This window comes from Urocampus carinirostris, chromosome 12 (assembly GCF_059441175.1).
Source record: "Urocampus carinirostris isolate Australia breed hairy pipefish chromosome 12, RoL_Ucar_1.0, whole genome shotgun sequence".
Taxonomy (NCBI): Eukaryota; Metazoa; Chordata; class Actinopteri; order Syngnathiformes; family Syngnathidae; genus Urocampus; species Urocampus carinirostris.
Window position 1 is genome coordinate 6,904,398 of NC_142360.1, and position 15,336 is coordinate 6,919,733.

The 15,336-nt window shown below is 40.6% G+C and overlaps 1 protein-coding gene across 1 annotated transcript in view; it reads right to left on the reverse strand.

Moving 5' to 3' along the window:
* The window catches only part of cacna1ea (calcium voltage-gated channel subunit alpha1 Ea), a 153,081-nt gene that overhangs the window by 131,264 nt on the left and 6,481 nt on the right, over positions 1-15,336 (reverse strand). The window contains exon 3 of the mRNA XM_088348895.1: positions 6,239-6,646. Within this exon, the coding sequence (XP_088205021.1) occupies positions 6,239-6,646 (408 nt within the window). The remainder of the gene's footprint in view (positions 1-6,238; positions 6,647-15,336) is intronic.

The window sequence follows — 15,336 nt, forward strand, 5'->3', positions numbered from 1 at the left end:
GAAATCAAAAGAGGAGTCCGGCAAGGGGATTGCTTAAGCCCACTCTTGTTTGCAATAAGCATAGAACCACTCGCAGAATCAATTAGACAAAATGAGCAAATAAGGGGGATATTGGATGAAGGAGGAACAGAACATAAAATATCATTGTTTGCAGACGACCTGTTGGTAATGCTGAAGGAACCTTCGTTATCAATACCACCACTGTTGGAGAGCCTTAAAATATATGGAGAAGTAGCTGGGTATTCAAATAATGAGAGCAAATCAATAGCAATGATGATATCAGGAAAATGTCCAACAGATGTGATTGAAAGGTTTGATTTTAAATGGACAAATAAAGGGTTTAAATATTTGGGGGTGACCATTACACCACATTCCACACAGCTGTTTGATGCAAATTATGGAATGTTGATAAGAGAAATAAGGAAAGATTTGGAAAAATGGGAAATTTTGCCCTTAAGTCTTATCGGCAGGATAGAAACAATCAGAATGAACATATTACCAAGACTATTATTTCTGTTTCAATCCCTTCCAATTCTGATCCCGGCATCCACATTTAAAATGTTAAATAAGTTAATAGCAAAATTCCTTTGGCAAAACAAGAAACCTAGAATAAAATACAAAACCCTGTTAGCTCCTAAAGAAAAGGGGGGCCTAGACCTACCCAATATTAAATATTACTATTGGGCAGCTCAAATTAAAGCACTCATCTTGTGGATTACTACAGACAAAGATGCGATATGGGTGGACATGGAGCAACGATCTTGTCCAAATATGCTGGTGGAATCGTTACCATACATATCAGTCACGAGGTGGAAGAAATTAAAAATCCAGAATGAATGGATTAAGGGAACTATTAAAACTTGGTCAACAATACAAAAAAAATTAAAAATATCAAGATCTGTGAATAGGGCTACCAAAATAGCGAAAAATCCAGACTTTAAACCTGGGGGTATGGAGGTAGGGTTTCAAAAATGGGCCCAAAAAGGACTGATGTTGATTACCCAAGTATTGGAAGCACAGGCAATGAAATCATTCGAACAACTCCAACAAGAGTTTGACCTACCCAGAAATGATTTTTACAAATATTTGCAACTAAGGCATTACCTCCAGAAACACGAGGAATGGGGGAAAATATGTAAGGAGCCAACTAAGGTAGAGGAATTATTAATATCGTATACAAAAGGACAATCAATAAAGGGGGTTATATCAAAACTATATAAAGCCCTGAGAATGGATCTCAGTAATGAGGACATGGCAGTTAAGGAAAAATGGGAACAAGAAACTAATGTAGCGATAAAAGACAACGAATGGGAAAAAACATTGAAAGAGGGACACAAAATAACCAACAGCCCGACATGGAGGGAGTTTGAATGGAAAGTAAAAATGCGATTCTTCTATACACCCTCTATCACTTCAAAATATAAAAATACCTCAAATCTATGCTGGCGTAACTGTGGGGGGGTCGGTGACTCTACGCATATTTTCTGGAATTGCCCTGTAATATTAAATTTTTGGAGAAGTATCCAGAGAGAAATAAAATTAATCACGGGCTGGGAGTTGCGGTTGGACCCAAAGGCTTACGTAATAGGAATTTTGCCAGAAGAATTACTATCTGGTCAACAGAAATATATACTAAGGGTAATGCTTCTGGTAGCAAAGAAAATGATCACAGTGTCCTGGCTGAAACCACAACCTCCTGACATAAAACAATGGAGAGACAAATTAAAGCAAATGTACATTATGGAAAAAATCACTGCAAGACTTCAACTGAAACTTGACCAATTTGAGAAAAGATGGAAGCCTATCACACAAATTTTACTTGATGTCTAAACACCTCCCCCTATTTATTATGTGCGTTGTTTTTTTTTTTTTTTTTTTTTTTTTGGGTGTATATTTTGATTTATTATTTTATATATATGTATATATATATATATATATATATATATATATATATATATATATATATATATATATATATTTCTTTTTGTATGGATGTATTGTATGAACATTTATTCTTCCTTTCTATTAATAGTATTTTTTTCTTCTTTGTTGTTTCTTCTGTTATTTATGAGTGTGTCAAGTGTATATATTTTGTGTTGATGTATGATGGAGGAATCAAACCTCTGTCAAAATTGGTGTGAGAAATAAAAAGTTAAAAAAAAAAAAAATCTCGTCAGTGTTTCAACATTATGAACCAGGGATGCGTAGTCAAGCCTGTGATGAAATTGCTTCGGTGTCGTTTGAATTACGAAGATCCCTGTGAACTTTGTTGTTTTGTTTCTGTACTCTATCCTATACAGATGTATTGTTGGTGGTTCTGAAATGTTATTTTGTGCATTTATGGGATCCGCTTCCGCGACCACATGCACAAATCGAGTCTCATCTGCATGCAAATCAATATGTTTTTAGTCTTTTTTTCTCAAGTCCTGGCACGAATCCCTAAATATAACTAAATCAAATGAAATCCTCCGCCGGGCAAGGTTCCAAATGGCCTCACGCTATCATAATAATGTTCTGGTCTGAAATGAGCCAGGAAAGGAAAACAGATGCAGGTGTTAACTCAGGTGCAGCATTTGTGTTCTAATCCTCTGTGGGAAGGCAACTCTCGGCGTTCGGTCTCGCTCCTAAGGCGTCGTGACTGGCTTCGAGGACAAACCCCCCCCCCGTCATTTTCGTTCAAGGCGAAGTTACCCACTCCATGACGGAACATTTCGACAGGCCCTTGCTTCAATCGATCGCTTTAAAACAGGGGAGTCGAACGTGCAGGCCGGATCAGGTCCGCCAAGTGTCTAAATGCGGCCTGCGAGACAACACTGAGAGAAGCGCAAGAGAAAAATGTGCTGCAGTTTGAAATATGTCCACTTGATGTCGCCAAAGCCAGATGCAACTTACAAATCAGCTGGAGCTGGATTTCTCCGTCTCTCTGTGTCCCTCTTTTTCTCTATATCTCTCTCTGCCTCACCTTATCTTTATCTCTCTTCTCTCTCTCTGTTTTTTCTCTCTGTCTCTCGTTTTATTTTATTTTTTTCCTAGTTTTCTAATGCTCTATCTCTTTCTCTCTCTTTATCTCTTTCTCTTCCTCTCATATTTCCTCTCTTTATCTCTCATTTTCTTTCTCTCTCCCCCTCACCTTCTTTTTAATTCTTAAATAGTTTTCTCTTTTCCTCCCATTATTTCTCTTTGTTTATTATGCTTTTGTCCTATCTCTCTGTCACTGTCTCTCTTTTTTCTTTATAATTGTCTTTAGTTTCTCTCTCTTTACTTCTCTTTCCCACTCTATATGCCCCCCCCCCCTCTCAGTCTATTATATATATATATATATATATATATATTTTTTATATATTTTTTTCCTCGCTCTCTTTTCCTTTCCTTATCTCACTGTTTCTCTCACTATTTTCCTCTGTCTCTCTCTTCTTTTTTCCCTTCTCTTTCTCTCTCTCTCTTTTCCTCTCTTTAGCTCTTTGGCAGTAGCTCAGGAGGTAGAGCGCTCATCTAGGGATCAAGAGATCGCATCTCGAATCCCGGTTCCTCCGTATTACATGTCGAAGTGTCCTTAGGTAAGACACTGAACCCCTAATGCCCCCAATAAGCAGGTTTGCGCCTTGCATGGCTTTCATATTTTATCAGCAGTATTTTAAAATAATTTTCATTATATTTGTGTTTTTATTATATTTATATTTTTACAATCTATATTATATGTTTAATGTATTATTATTTGGATTTTTTATTAATAATAACATAGTTTAACCATATTTTCATTAGTACTAATGTTTAATTTCTTATTTTCCATTTTATAATTTATTTTATTGTTATGATATATGATATATATTATAATTGTCATTATGTTTTTTTTAAGTATTAATCACATTTGTTTGTTTTTTTATTTAGTCTCTTCTACCTGCTGTTGTCAGGAAAAATACTGCAGAGTCTCAGAACCAGCAGGCTCAAGAACGGCTTCTTCCATCAGGCTGTCAGGACTCTTAATTCTCTCCCTGCCTTACCCCTTCCCACCTCTCTGCCAATGCAAAACTGCTTCATTTATATTCCGGCTAAACTTTACACATTTTCATTCAAGTCAAGTTATGTTTATGTGTAGAGCCTTTAATCATTCTCAAATGGCTGCACAGAACACAGATTATTGCTAACTACAGACTATTATTACACCATCCCCTGATCTAAAACTTACATGAGGGCAAGGGAAAACTCAAAAACCTCAGCATGAGAAAAATCAAGAAACCTTGAGAAGGGACTGTACATGACGTAAACTGTTTGAAACCCTATATATTTTATAAGCATAATAATTCTTTTTTGGACCTTGCAGCCATTTGTTATTTAAATTGTGTCTTATTTATTGCATATTTGAAAGGGACGTAATTTCATCCGTGCTGTATGCTGTGCATATACTGTCGCACTTTTGACAAAAACGTTTGAGTTGAGGATTTTTTTCATTATTAGTCCTAATATTGTTATTTAAATTATAAATGCTATGTATATTAAGTATAGCCGGTCTTTCAGCTTATGTTTAAATGGCCTTCTCTATGCAAATTTAATCTTAACAGCTAATTATAGTTGTGAATTCAACACGGGCTACTTGTCCTTTCAACATACTGTATACATTTAATGCTTGTTAACCTCATGTTGTTCTCTTCATTCATTTTGCAAACCCCCCGCATCCTTTATTTCTCAAGCATGGTAGAATGTTGGATCCTTAGCCTGTGGTGAAGAGGGTTGGGCGGGCACAGTAGGGGTCTCACCCACCGCAGGTAAAGCAGCCATGGGGGCGGGGGTCATCTACACCCACAATTACGATATACTCCACAACTCCACGTGCCAGGGCATGTGACCAAGTACATGTACATACAATCATAAGTAAAGCGCACGAATCGCCTGTATATTCACATTTTTATCTCTTTGTGAAACTTCCCAACTCTTACCGACGCTTCATGATTCTTCCTGATGCTTACTAACTCTTCATAACGGTTTTTCTTTAATAAATAGGTTAATAGGTTTCAAATGTAATACAAGACTAAAAACGGATGTAAGTTCGTGAAGAAGTGTTCTTCATAGATAGTTTGTGTTTAATTGAGACCTAATTTGAAAATTATAGTTAAATAATACTACTTCTCGGTGTCACTTCCTGTTCGGTGATCTAGTTGTCAGCAGGCTCACACGATGGCTGACAGGAAGGTTGCATGTTCAATCTATCTTCATCCATGTAAAGGATTAACAAAGATTTAGTTTTTAATATTTTGAAGGTTTCACTTTTTTTAAAAATAGCAAAATAAGAAAAAAAAAATCATCCTTAAAGTTAAATTAAATCATTAACATTTTTGTAATAGTTTTTTAAATCAATAAACACAAAAAATACCTTTATGTCAAGAAACTGGATTTTACTTGTAATGAATAATGATTATTTTCCAACAATATAGGAATTGCTTATTTGGCAAATGAACCAGGAATATTTTGTTTGTTTTTACTGTATATCAATTTATTTTCTTGTAAAATGGGTAAAAAAGGCATAAAATTTGCAAATATGACCAGGTTTTATGGGTAGGTTATAACATGAAACAAACAATGTAAATAAATAATTAAATAAATAAATAAATAAAAAACGAGAAGCACAATTTTGCAGAATTCTTATCCCCGCAAAAATATATAAATTAATCATTTATATATTTAATTAATAGTTGATGATTCATTTACCATTCTAGTAATTCTTAAATAAAATAGTTCATGCAAATTAAAAAATAAAATAACAATAATAATAGCCTACAGCAGGGGACACCAAGCTATTTGAAGCTGAAAGCTGCTTTTTTGTTGTTGATTAGTGCTAAAGGCTACCAGTTTGATTTGCATTTCTAAAATAACTCACGGTATTACCATGCTGTAAGCGTTAAAATCAGTTCGGTCAACCACTAAAACATCTGTTCCGTAAGAGGGTACTGAGTGATTTACATATATGAACTACCTGCTAACTTTTTTAAATTTTGCAGGAACTGATCATGCATTCAATTGAAACCGACCATGTCAACGATTTTTAATGCCAGTTAGGAATCACATTTCCGGGGAAATCGCAATGACCCATCACTGGTTAGCTTTTTTCAAAACCAGTCCATATGCTACTCGAGTGTTCACCATGTGTGTGAATCTTGTATCACAGTGCCAATTTCACATGCAATATGATACCCTCCCTCAAGGGGGCACCGGACTTAGGCAACCCCTCCGACATAATACTTACTCCCACTCCTTGCGCCTAGCCTGCGGGGTGCTGTGGATCTTATGGGCCTGGTGGGCTTTCACGATGTCCTTCTGCTCTATGATGCCTCCCCGACGCCGCTTGATGACATTGGGGCTGATGGATAGGTCCCCGTCCAGTCTCTGGAAGGACGAAGTCACGTCCAGGGTGAGGCCGGCCCGGTTGGGGTGAGGAGGTGGACTGTGGGTTAAGTAGAGGCTGTCGTGACTGCCGGAGAGGAGGAAGGGGGAGGCGGAACGGGCAAGGCCGGTCCGGTGCTTGCGCCAGCTCTCGCAGTCGGCGATATGGGGTCTGTTGCCACATAGGGGGTCCAGGGCGAGACCCAAAGTGTCCTCTGGGTAACAAAGTCCTCTTGGCAGGCCCAATGTGTTATGGTCCCCAGTCATACTGCTGCAGAGGAGAAACCAGAAAGTGAGCACAATCCATGAGGAAATCAATGAGAAAAATACTATTTTCTTCTGATAATGATAACTAAAAAATCCCGGTTCTCTGGACAGATACCTACAGTGTCGTGGATAGGTATTTGCCCTAGTCCTGATTTTTGTATTTTTAGGGGATATTTATCAGTCTAAAAGGTTTCATATCATCAAACTGATTTTAGTTTCACACAGAGACAAATTCAAGGAAATACAAATTGCAGTTATAAATGTTGATTCCATTTATTAAGGCACCACAAAAATTAAAGTCTATTCGGCCCAATGTGAGCAAGTAATTGCCCCCTGAACCCAACAGCGAGTTGGGGCAACCATGGCAGCGATAACAGAAATCAAATGTTTACGATCATTGGTAACGGGTCTTTCACAACACTGTGGAGGGATTATGGCCCACTCTTCTTCGCTGGTGTGTTTTGAATCGCTGTCCTGCTGCACGATCTAAGAGCGCTTGAGTTTAAGAGCACAAACTGATGGCCGGACGTTTTCCTTCAGGATCTTCTGGTAAACACCAGAATTCATTATTCCGTCAACCACAGCATGTTGTCCTGGTGATTGTCAGAGTTGTCTTTTTTATTTCCAGGTATTACCTCCATCAAATAAGATGGCATTGTTTCAAAACATCAACTTTAAATATCATCTTGATCTCGAAATCCAATTGGATTGAATATTTTCAAACGAGTGCCCCTGGAGACTCAACTGCAATGGCAGGTCGCCATGGTAAGTTTTCATCTCTGCTGTGATTGCGACACGTCGCGGCCTCATAATCGATACGAACATAAATCAATCGGCCAAACTTGCCTTTCGCCGTTCCAGACACTACACTTTCTGACTGATGAAATCCGTTAGTTCCTACATTTTCTATTGCAAGATTCGAAGTTCTTGCACTCGCAATGCATCACTTTGCCGATGAAACATATTCACCATTTTTATACTTCAAGTGCACTCACATTTAATGAGCAAAACTGTCATTTGAAAATGTTATTTTCCTACCAAGGTTTCTCTGTGCCTTGCCCTGGCCATTTTCTGCCCCCTTCAACGTGTCATTTTTTTGTTTGAATCATTGGCTACTGTGATAAAGAAGAAATTAATTAAATAAAATCTACTGGTTGAATACACTGATTAAAATATATATTGATTAGATGTATTTATTTGATTTAATTCAATGATTGGTTAATTAAGATTCATTTTGGATGGACAATACTTATGCAATGACATGCACAGTCATAATCTGTCACATTGACTCATTAGCTATTTTTTTTAGAAGTCAATAAAATAATGATATGCAGTGCCTGGAGGAAACCCTTGCAGACACAGGTTGAACATGCAAACTCCGTACGAGGAGGCTAGTGGCTCGAATTGAACCCTGGACATCCGCACCGTGGGGCTGAGGCGTGAGCCATTCACCCGCTCTGCCACCTATCATCCATCCATCCAAATTAGACCCAAATTAACCAATCTATTTAATCAAACCAATGAATCTAATCAATATATATATATATATATATATATATATATATATATATATATATATATATATATATATATATATATATATATTAATCAATGTATTTAATCAATTGTCTTTATTTAATCAATTTAATTCAATGCATTTCATTTATTTTAACTAATCAAGTCAATTGAATTTGATAAAATCAATAAATCTATAACCCGAGGAACGGTTCTGGTCAGGAGAAGTGTAACTGCAATGGACTTGTCTGCAGGGAGTCTTTCTGTTTTTTATAAATGGCTAGGATGGGCTCCAGCACCCCCGCGACCCTAGTGACGATAAGCGGTGCAGAAAATGGATGGATGCATGTACGATTCTTGATATGCAATGACCAACACATTCATAATATGTTCAATCAACCCATTAGCTGTTTTTTACAAAAGTCAATTAGATAAAGCGTCTCCTGCTAAGAGGATATGCAAAAGAAAAAAAAAAGGAAAGGAAAAAAATCCGTCGCTGCAGACGACTCTGTTGTAGTTACATTTCTCCGAACCAGACCCTGTTCTTGGGTTGACAGCATTATGAAATAATTCCCCTTAATTAGCACTTCAGGAGGCCAGCTAATCATCGTCATTCACGGTGTGTCTACTCTACCTTCAAAAGTCCGTTCAGAATTGTTACTATGTTGACAAGGACCAGAACCAATGGTTTTTGTCTTCCAGGTGTGTGCACACTCGCTAATAAGAAGTGATAGAGGTTCCCTGACAGGCGAGAGACCTTCGCCCACATGCTGTCCATGACAGTCAACATCGGAGCCTCATTAAATGTCTCATTCAATTCGAAAAAAAGCCATTTTTTGGTAGTTCTGTATTTAGGCGTTACTTCAACATGTAAGAAATAAAAACAATGTATGATCCGAACATTAAACGGACAGTGTTTGAAATTTCACCATTAGAGTTTGTAGTAGCTTTGAATGGAAGCCCGGAGAGAAGCCCGCAGAAGTCAACTCAGTCAAAGTTTGTAGTGTAACTTCCGTAATTTCTTGCGTAAGCAACGAGTTATTTCAGCCAGTTGTCGGCATAAAAGCATGTGCGCGCGACAATAAAAGCCGCTTGTATCTGACATCTTGTTCCTTTGGTCATGACCCACAGTTTATGACCATAGGTAAGGGTAGGAACACCATTCGCTTTTGGCACAGCTCCTTCCTCCCACAACGGACTGGTACAGGGGACGCATGAGGCAGGCTCTGCAAGGTTTGTCGATTTTACGTTCCATCCTACCCTCGCCTAGGAACAACACCCGAAGGTACTTGAACTCCTCTACTTGAGGCAGGATCTTGTCCCAAACCCAGAGAGGGCATGCCACCCTTTTTTAACTGAGAACCATAGTCACTTGGAGGTTACTAGAAATTCTGTCCATTGAAGTTATGAACAGATTCTGTGACTAAGGGGTCCAACTTGGCGGGGTCCAGCTACCACTGGAAACGAATCTGACTACTGGCAGAATTGCAGACCATACACTGACACCGGTCATACAGAGACCGTACTGTTGGGGGTCTGGCAAACCTCCCACCAACAGAGGGCTCTAACTGGTGTTTTGAACTGGCCTCAGGTGTGTCCAATTATCCCACACTCTCGTCTAGTCATCCTGAACCCTTTAAAATGACATTTTTATTCAGCAAACGTTTTCAGATAATTTTGAGTTCTTCCGTCATCATCAGTTCCATTTTCACCACTACACCACGTTTGTTTGTTTTCTGGTTTCTTTGTTTGATCTTCGTATTTTCCGTTTCCAGTTTTGGTTGTTGTTCCTAGTTTGGAGTTTGTCATGTTTTGTTTTTGTTTCAAATTTCTTGTTTGGTCATTTTGTTAGTTGGTTAGTACCCACTTGTTTGTTTGGTACTTTTGTGATGATTTTTGTTGAAAAAAATACTGTCCTCTTTTTCCAGTTCCTCCCCCACATGGGTTTATCATCACTAGCATCAACTAATAACAGAAGGACCCGACCGTCAAAGGAACCATGGGGAGGCTCCCAGCCCGCTGTCCCGGCGGTGGCTATTTGATCTCGGCGGCGAGGAGACATCCCTTCGGCCGCACCTGGTTACCTGTCCTGGTGGCAGGGAGGCACCTCGGCCGCGCCTGGTTACCTGTCCTGGTGGCAAGGAGGCACCTTGGGCGCGCTCGAGTACCTGTCGTGGCAGCGAGTGGAAGTTTTCTCGGCTGCACCCTGGTAACATACAGCCCAAATTAGACTATCCAGTACCCCATGCTCCCAAAGCATCCCCTCACGGGCTCCCCCAGGAACACTGTCAAACCTTCTCCAATTCCACAAAACACATGTAGACCGGGTAGGCAACCTCCCATGGGGGAATCACTTTTCTCAGCCTCTCTGGTAAGGTCTGTTCAAGGGTACTGAAGAGTGGGGTTCATCAGGTAGTTCAATCTCGGATTCAGGAGGAGCAGTGTGGTTTTCGTCTGAGCCGTGAAACAGTGGACCAGCTCTTCGCCCTCTGCAGGGTCCTCGAGGGTGGGTTGGACAAACATTTCAGCTTCTTCATATTTTGTAAATTAACGACAAATTACTCAACCCAAACTCATACTGATGAGAAAGGAAATGTAGTTTTTTGCTTATTATTTGAATCCCTTGTGTTTTATATAAATGACGTTATATTACACCACTATGGGGTCTACATCATACACACTAGAGCTTAAAGTTATTCATAAAATGTCTCATAACTTTTTCCCTTTTTGTGTGTGTATGTTATTCAATTTCTTTGTGGTGGCTTCCATTTTCTCCGTGTTCCATTAACAACGAGCGACCGCTGCCGGGTGCTTATTAAAGTTTCATGCCGTTGTTACCTATTGCATTATAAATACTGAAACGACTTTAGATTTGACGGATCGATTGCTACGAAGACTTTCTATCGGACATTTGATGGCGTTTAGTGAATAATTAATTGAACATTTTAATATTAGTCACATAAGGATTCAAGTTGGAATAAAACAACAAATGTCGGTGGACTCATTTGTCTCATTCTAGGATCTGCCCGGTAACAGGGATGAATTCATTTAGTTTTATTTCATTAAAAAGTGTGGGATTGTCATTAAATATGGCAATTTGTGTCTTGGTTTCTCTTCTGACACGCCCATCATATGATGAAAAGATATTTCTTAAAGTATCCCTACTGCGGTGTTGACCTTCCTGGGAATGGAGCCATTATGTAACACGGCATGTGGCTAATGATCAACGATTTTACTTTAGAACCCAATATAAGATTTGTCGAGATAGTAAAAAAGCAATAACTATTTTTCTTTTTCATAAATACTTAAAAATGAAACAACAAAAAATTCCGTTTATTTTTTTATCATTTCATCATTTCACAATTTTACACTGTCACTGGTTTAATGTTTTATTGTATTATCTTCTTATATAAGTTTATCATTTTATTGTAGTTATTTTTCTCACAAAAACTCATTACAATAACAGAATTGGGGTAGATCACATATTAAGTACTGGTACAAAATAATACTGTTTTAGTTACTATATTAGAGCAGCCATCTCAAAAGTACAAGTAGGTCAAAAAAAGAAAGAAAGCCTCTAGGTCATTTTTGTCATATTTAGATAACCATAATTGATTATTGTTTACAGTATATATTATTGGTCTGTTTAGTTTTACATTTTTAGTATAGCTCCGTGAGCTGATGTTGTGGGATTATTTTTTGTGACCCAATTATCATAGGAGGTATGTTGTCAGACGCCTGGTAGGGTCACCCATAACAAATAGGTTTGGGGTGAGGGGGCAGACAAAGAACAGCTCATAGACCCCTTATGACGACTAAAACCTTTGGTTCATGATTTCCCCCGCCCGGATGCGGGTTACCAGGGCCCTCTGGAGGTGGGGTCTGCTAGCTGCTACAGCCATTTCAGGATCCTGTCGGATGAGTTGGATGAAGCGGCTGGGAATAGGGATGTCTGGGCTTCACTGCTGAGGCTGCTGCCCCCGCGACCCGACTCTGTATTGTATTTTTTCTTATTTTTGTTGTAATATGTAGATGTGTTTTTTTCTTAAATAAATTAACTTAGAAATGTTATAAATGTTTAAAGAAATAAAAATAATTTAATCCATTTATATGTATAGGTCACTATTTCATTATTTCATGATTTATTTATTTATTTTTATTTTTTTCAGAAAGCGGTACTTTCAGCTCCCTAACAACCCCAACAACTACACCCAACAAACTCTGGGCCATTCTTTTTGTCATCAATCTATCTCTGTGGTTGGCCAACCCACTTACGAAGCAGCAGAGACAGGATCGTAAACAAAAGCAGGGCTGTCGTTCGGGGAAGTGAGCTAAGCTAAGGGAGCTACATCGGCTAAACGGCAGAGAAGGACACGAAGATGTCCCTAATTCAACGAATATTTCAACCGACGCCTGAGACTCAACATGCCCGAACGGCGACATCTTGTGACGATCTCTACAAAGACTTCAGCAAAGCTAAAATTTGGTCTTTGAAATATTAGATCGCTTGCTCCTAAAGCTTTACTTGTTGATAAAATTATTTGTGATTACAAACTTAACCTGATTGGTCTGTGTGAAACTTGGTTGAGACCGGATGAGTTTTTACCGTTAAATGAGGCTTCTCCTCAAGACTACTTGAGTTGTCATGTAGCACGCTCTTTGAAGAAGGGTCGCGGTGTTGCGCTAATTTCTGAAAAAATACTCAAACTTACTCCCCGTACCTCTAATAAATCTGGCGTTCGAGGCTCTTGTTATGTGGTCCAGCTTATTATCAATTTATGTAGTAACTATTCATGGCGCACCCGGACCATACGCAGTTTTCTTAGATTAATTCTCTGAACTAGTTTCTGATCTAGTAATCTATGCTGACAAAATGATAATTATGGGGGACTTTAACATTCATATGAACTCCCCACTCAGTTCACTTACTGTTGCGTTTCGGTCTCTAATTGATACATTTGGTTTTAATCAACTGGTTGATTTGCCGACTCATAAAGACGGAAACACGCTAGACTTGGTTCTGACTCAAGGAGTTTCAACCTCAAACTGTCATGGTTGCCATGGCGCTCAATTGGTCCCCGCCGTGTGGCGCCAGGTTCTGTCGCGGTTGCCACGGCGCCCGAATTGGCCCCGCCCACTGACACCAGCTGAAGCGCATTGACAGATTGCTGCCGAACTACTTAAACACGGTCTCGCGAGTTGCCTGGTTGTCAGAGCGTCTGTGAAACTTCTGCAGGACTCCTGTTAGACTTTGTATGAAATGCCTAGTTCTGTGAATTTGGCTGTGTTTGATCCTGTTTTACTTTTGGCCTGATCCGTTTGATTTTGACCACTCTTTTCTTTGGATATCAATCCACTTCTGCGACCATCGATCTCCAGATTGAGTGTGCGTGCATTCCTCCTCTCCCTAATAAACTGTGAGTACGTTATGCTATTTGGTTCTCAATTCTGTTTCCTGCCCTGGTTCGTGACAGAACGCTCTGACCACAACATTAACCCAGCGAACGCTCACACAAGCCAGATTGGGGGGAGCTAGATACTCCCTACGCTCTGCAGCAGTTGGACTGGACAGAGGGCGCCGTTTGGCAATTGCCCAGTCATGTCACTGCCCTTCAACTGCAGGTCGAGCGTAATCTACAGAGCATACAACGCCAGACGGAGCAATTAGCTCAGCGGACTGAGTTCCTGTTGCGTCAGCTTCCCGGGGCCTCTTCTCCTGCCACGCTGTCACCTTTCCTGCCTATTCGGCCCACGGTGTCGCCCGCCATGGCAATTGCTGTGCCTCAAATGGGGTTTCTGGGAAAATTTGTTGCCGAGCTGTCCGAGGTCCCTGTCGGCCTCAACGCCACGCCTGTCGGCCTCAATGCTGCGCCTGTCGGCCTCAGCGCCGCGCCTGTCGGCCTCAGCGCCGCGCCTGTCGGCCTCAGCGCCGCGCCTGTCGGCCTCAGCGCCGCGCCTGTCGGCCTCAGCGCCGGCCGACCTTCCATGCCCGTCTGTCAGTCACACTCCCCTGCTCCCCGGTCTGACTCCCCGGCTCGCCTGTCTGAATCCCCGGCTCGCCAGTCCGACTCCCCTGCTCGCCAGTCCGACTCCGCTGCTCGCCAGTGGGACTCCGCTGCTCGCCAGTGGGACTCCGCTGCTCGCCCGGCTCGTCCGCCCGCCACTCCGGCTCATCCGCCTGCCGGTCCAGTCTCTCCCTGTTCCTGCTTTTTCAGAGGCTGAAGTGGGCCACCCTCCTCTGGAGCATCAGCCCATTTTGGGGTGCGATGTATTTTGTTTTTATTGGAACTTCTGGAGCCGTCCCTTGAGGGGGGGTTCTGTCATGGTTGCCATGGCGCTCAATTGGTCCCCACCGTGTGGCGCCAGGTTCTGTCGCGGTGACTGAATTGGCCCCGCCCACTGACACCAGCTGAAGCGCATTGACAGATTGCTGCCGGACTACTTAAACGTGGTCTCGCGAGTTGGCAATTCTGTTTCCTGCCCTGGTTCGTGACACAAACGTGACGGTACCACCATGTATTACTGTTATTTCTGATCATTATTTAGTTACATTTGAGGAGCTGGCTAAATGTAGTATTAAAAAAAACGGAAGGATTTAGCGGACGCAATATAAGCACTGGCATAGTTTCTAAGCTCTCTGATCTTCTTTCAGGAGCAGTTGCGTCGTTTCCTTTATATAAAGGCTCTATTGACTGACTTATGAATGAGTTTAATGCTACCCTGGCTACTGTCCTGGATTCAGTAGCGCCCATACGGCTTAAAACACGACCTAAAAGACGCACGCCTTGGTTTACTGATGAAACTAGATTGCTTAAACAAGAATGCAGGAAATCTGAAAGAAAATGGCGCGCTACCAAGCTTGAGATTTTCTGTAAAATCTGGTGTGACAACTTGTTAAAGTATAAAGCAGCCCTTGCCTCTGCAAAATCAGCCTATTTTTCGAAGCTGATTGCGGCACAAAAGAATAACCCCAGAATCCTTTTCGACACTGTAGCATTGCTAACGAGGCAACAGAATATCCCAGATAGTTCTACCCATTCAGCCCATGACTTTATGGTCTTTTATTAGAAGATTCAATGCATACGGGAAGACATTTCTAAAGAGACTGTTAATACATCACATATTAAAGGGCTGAAATCTATAGATGCGCCCAATGGTGTCTGTCCAGGGAATTTTTCC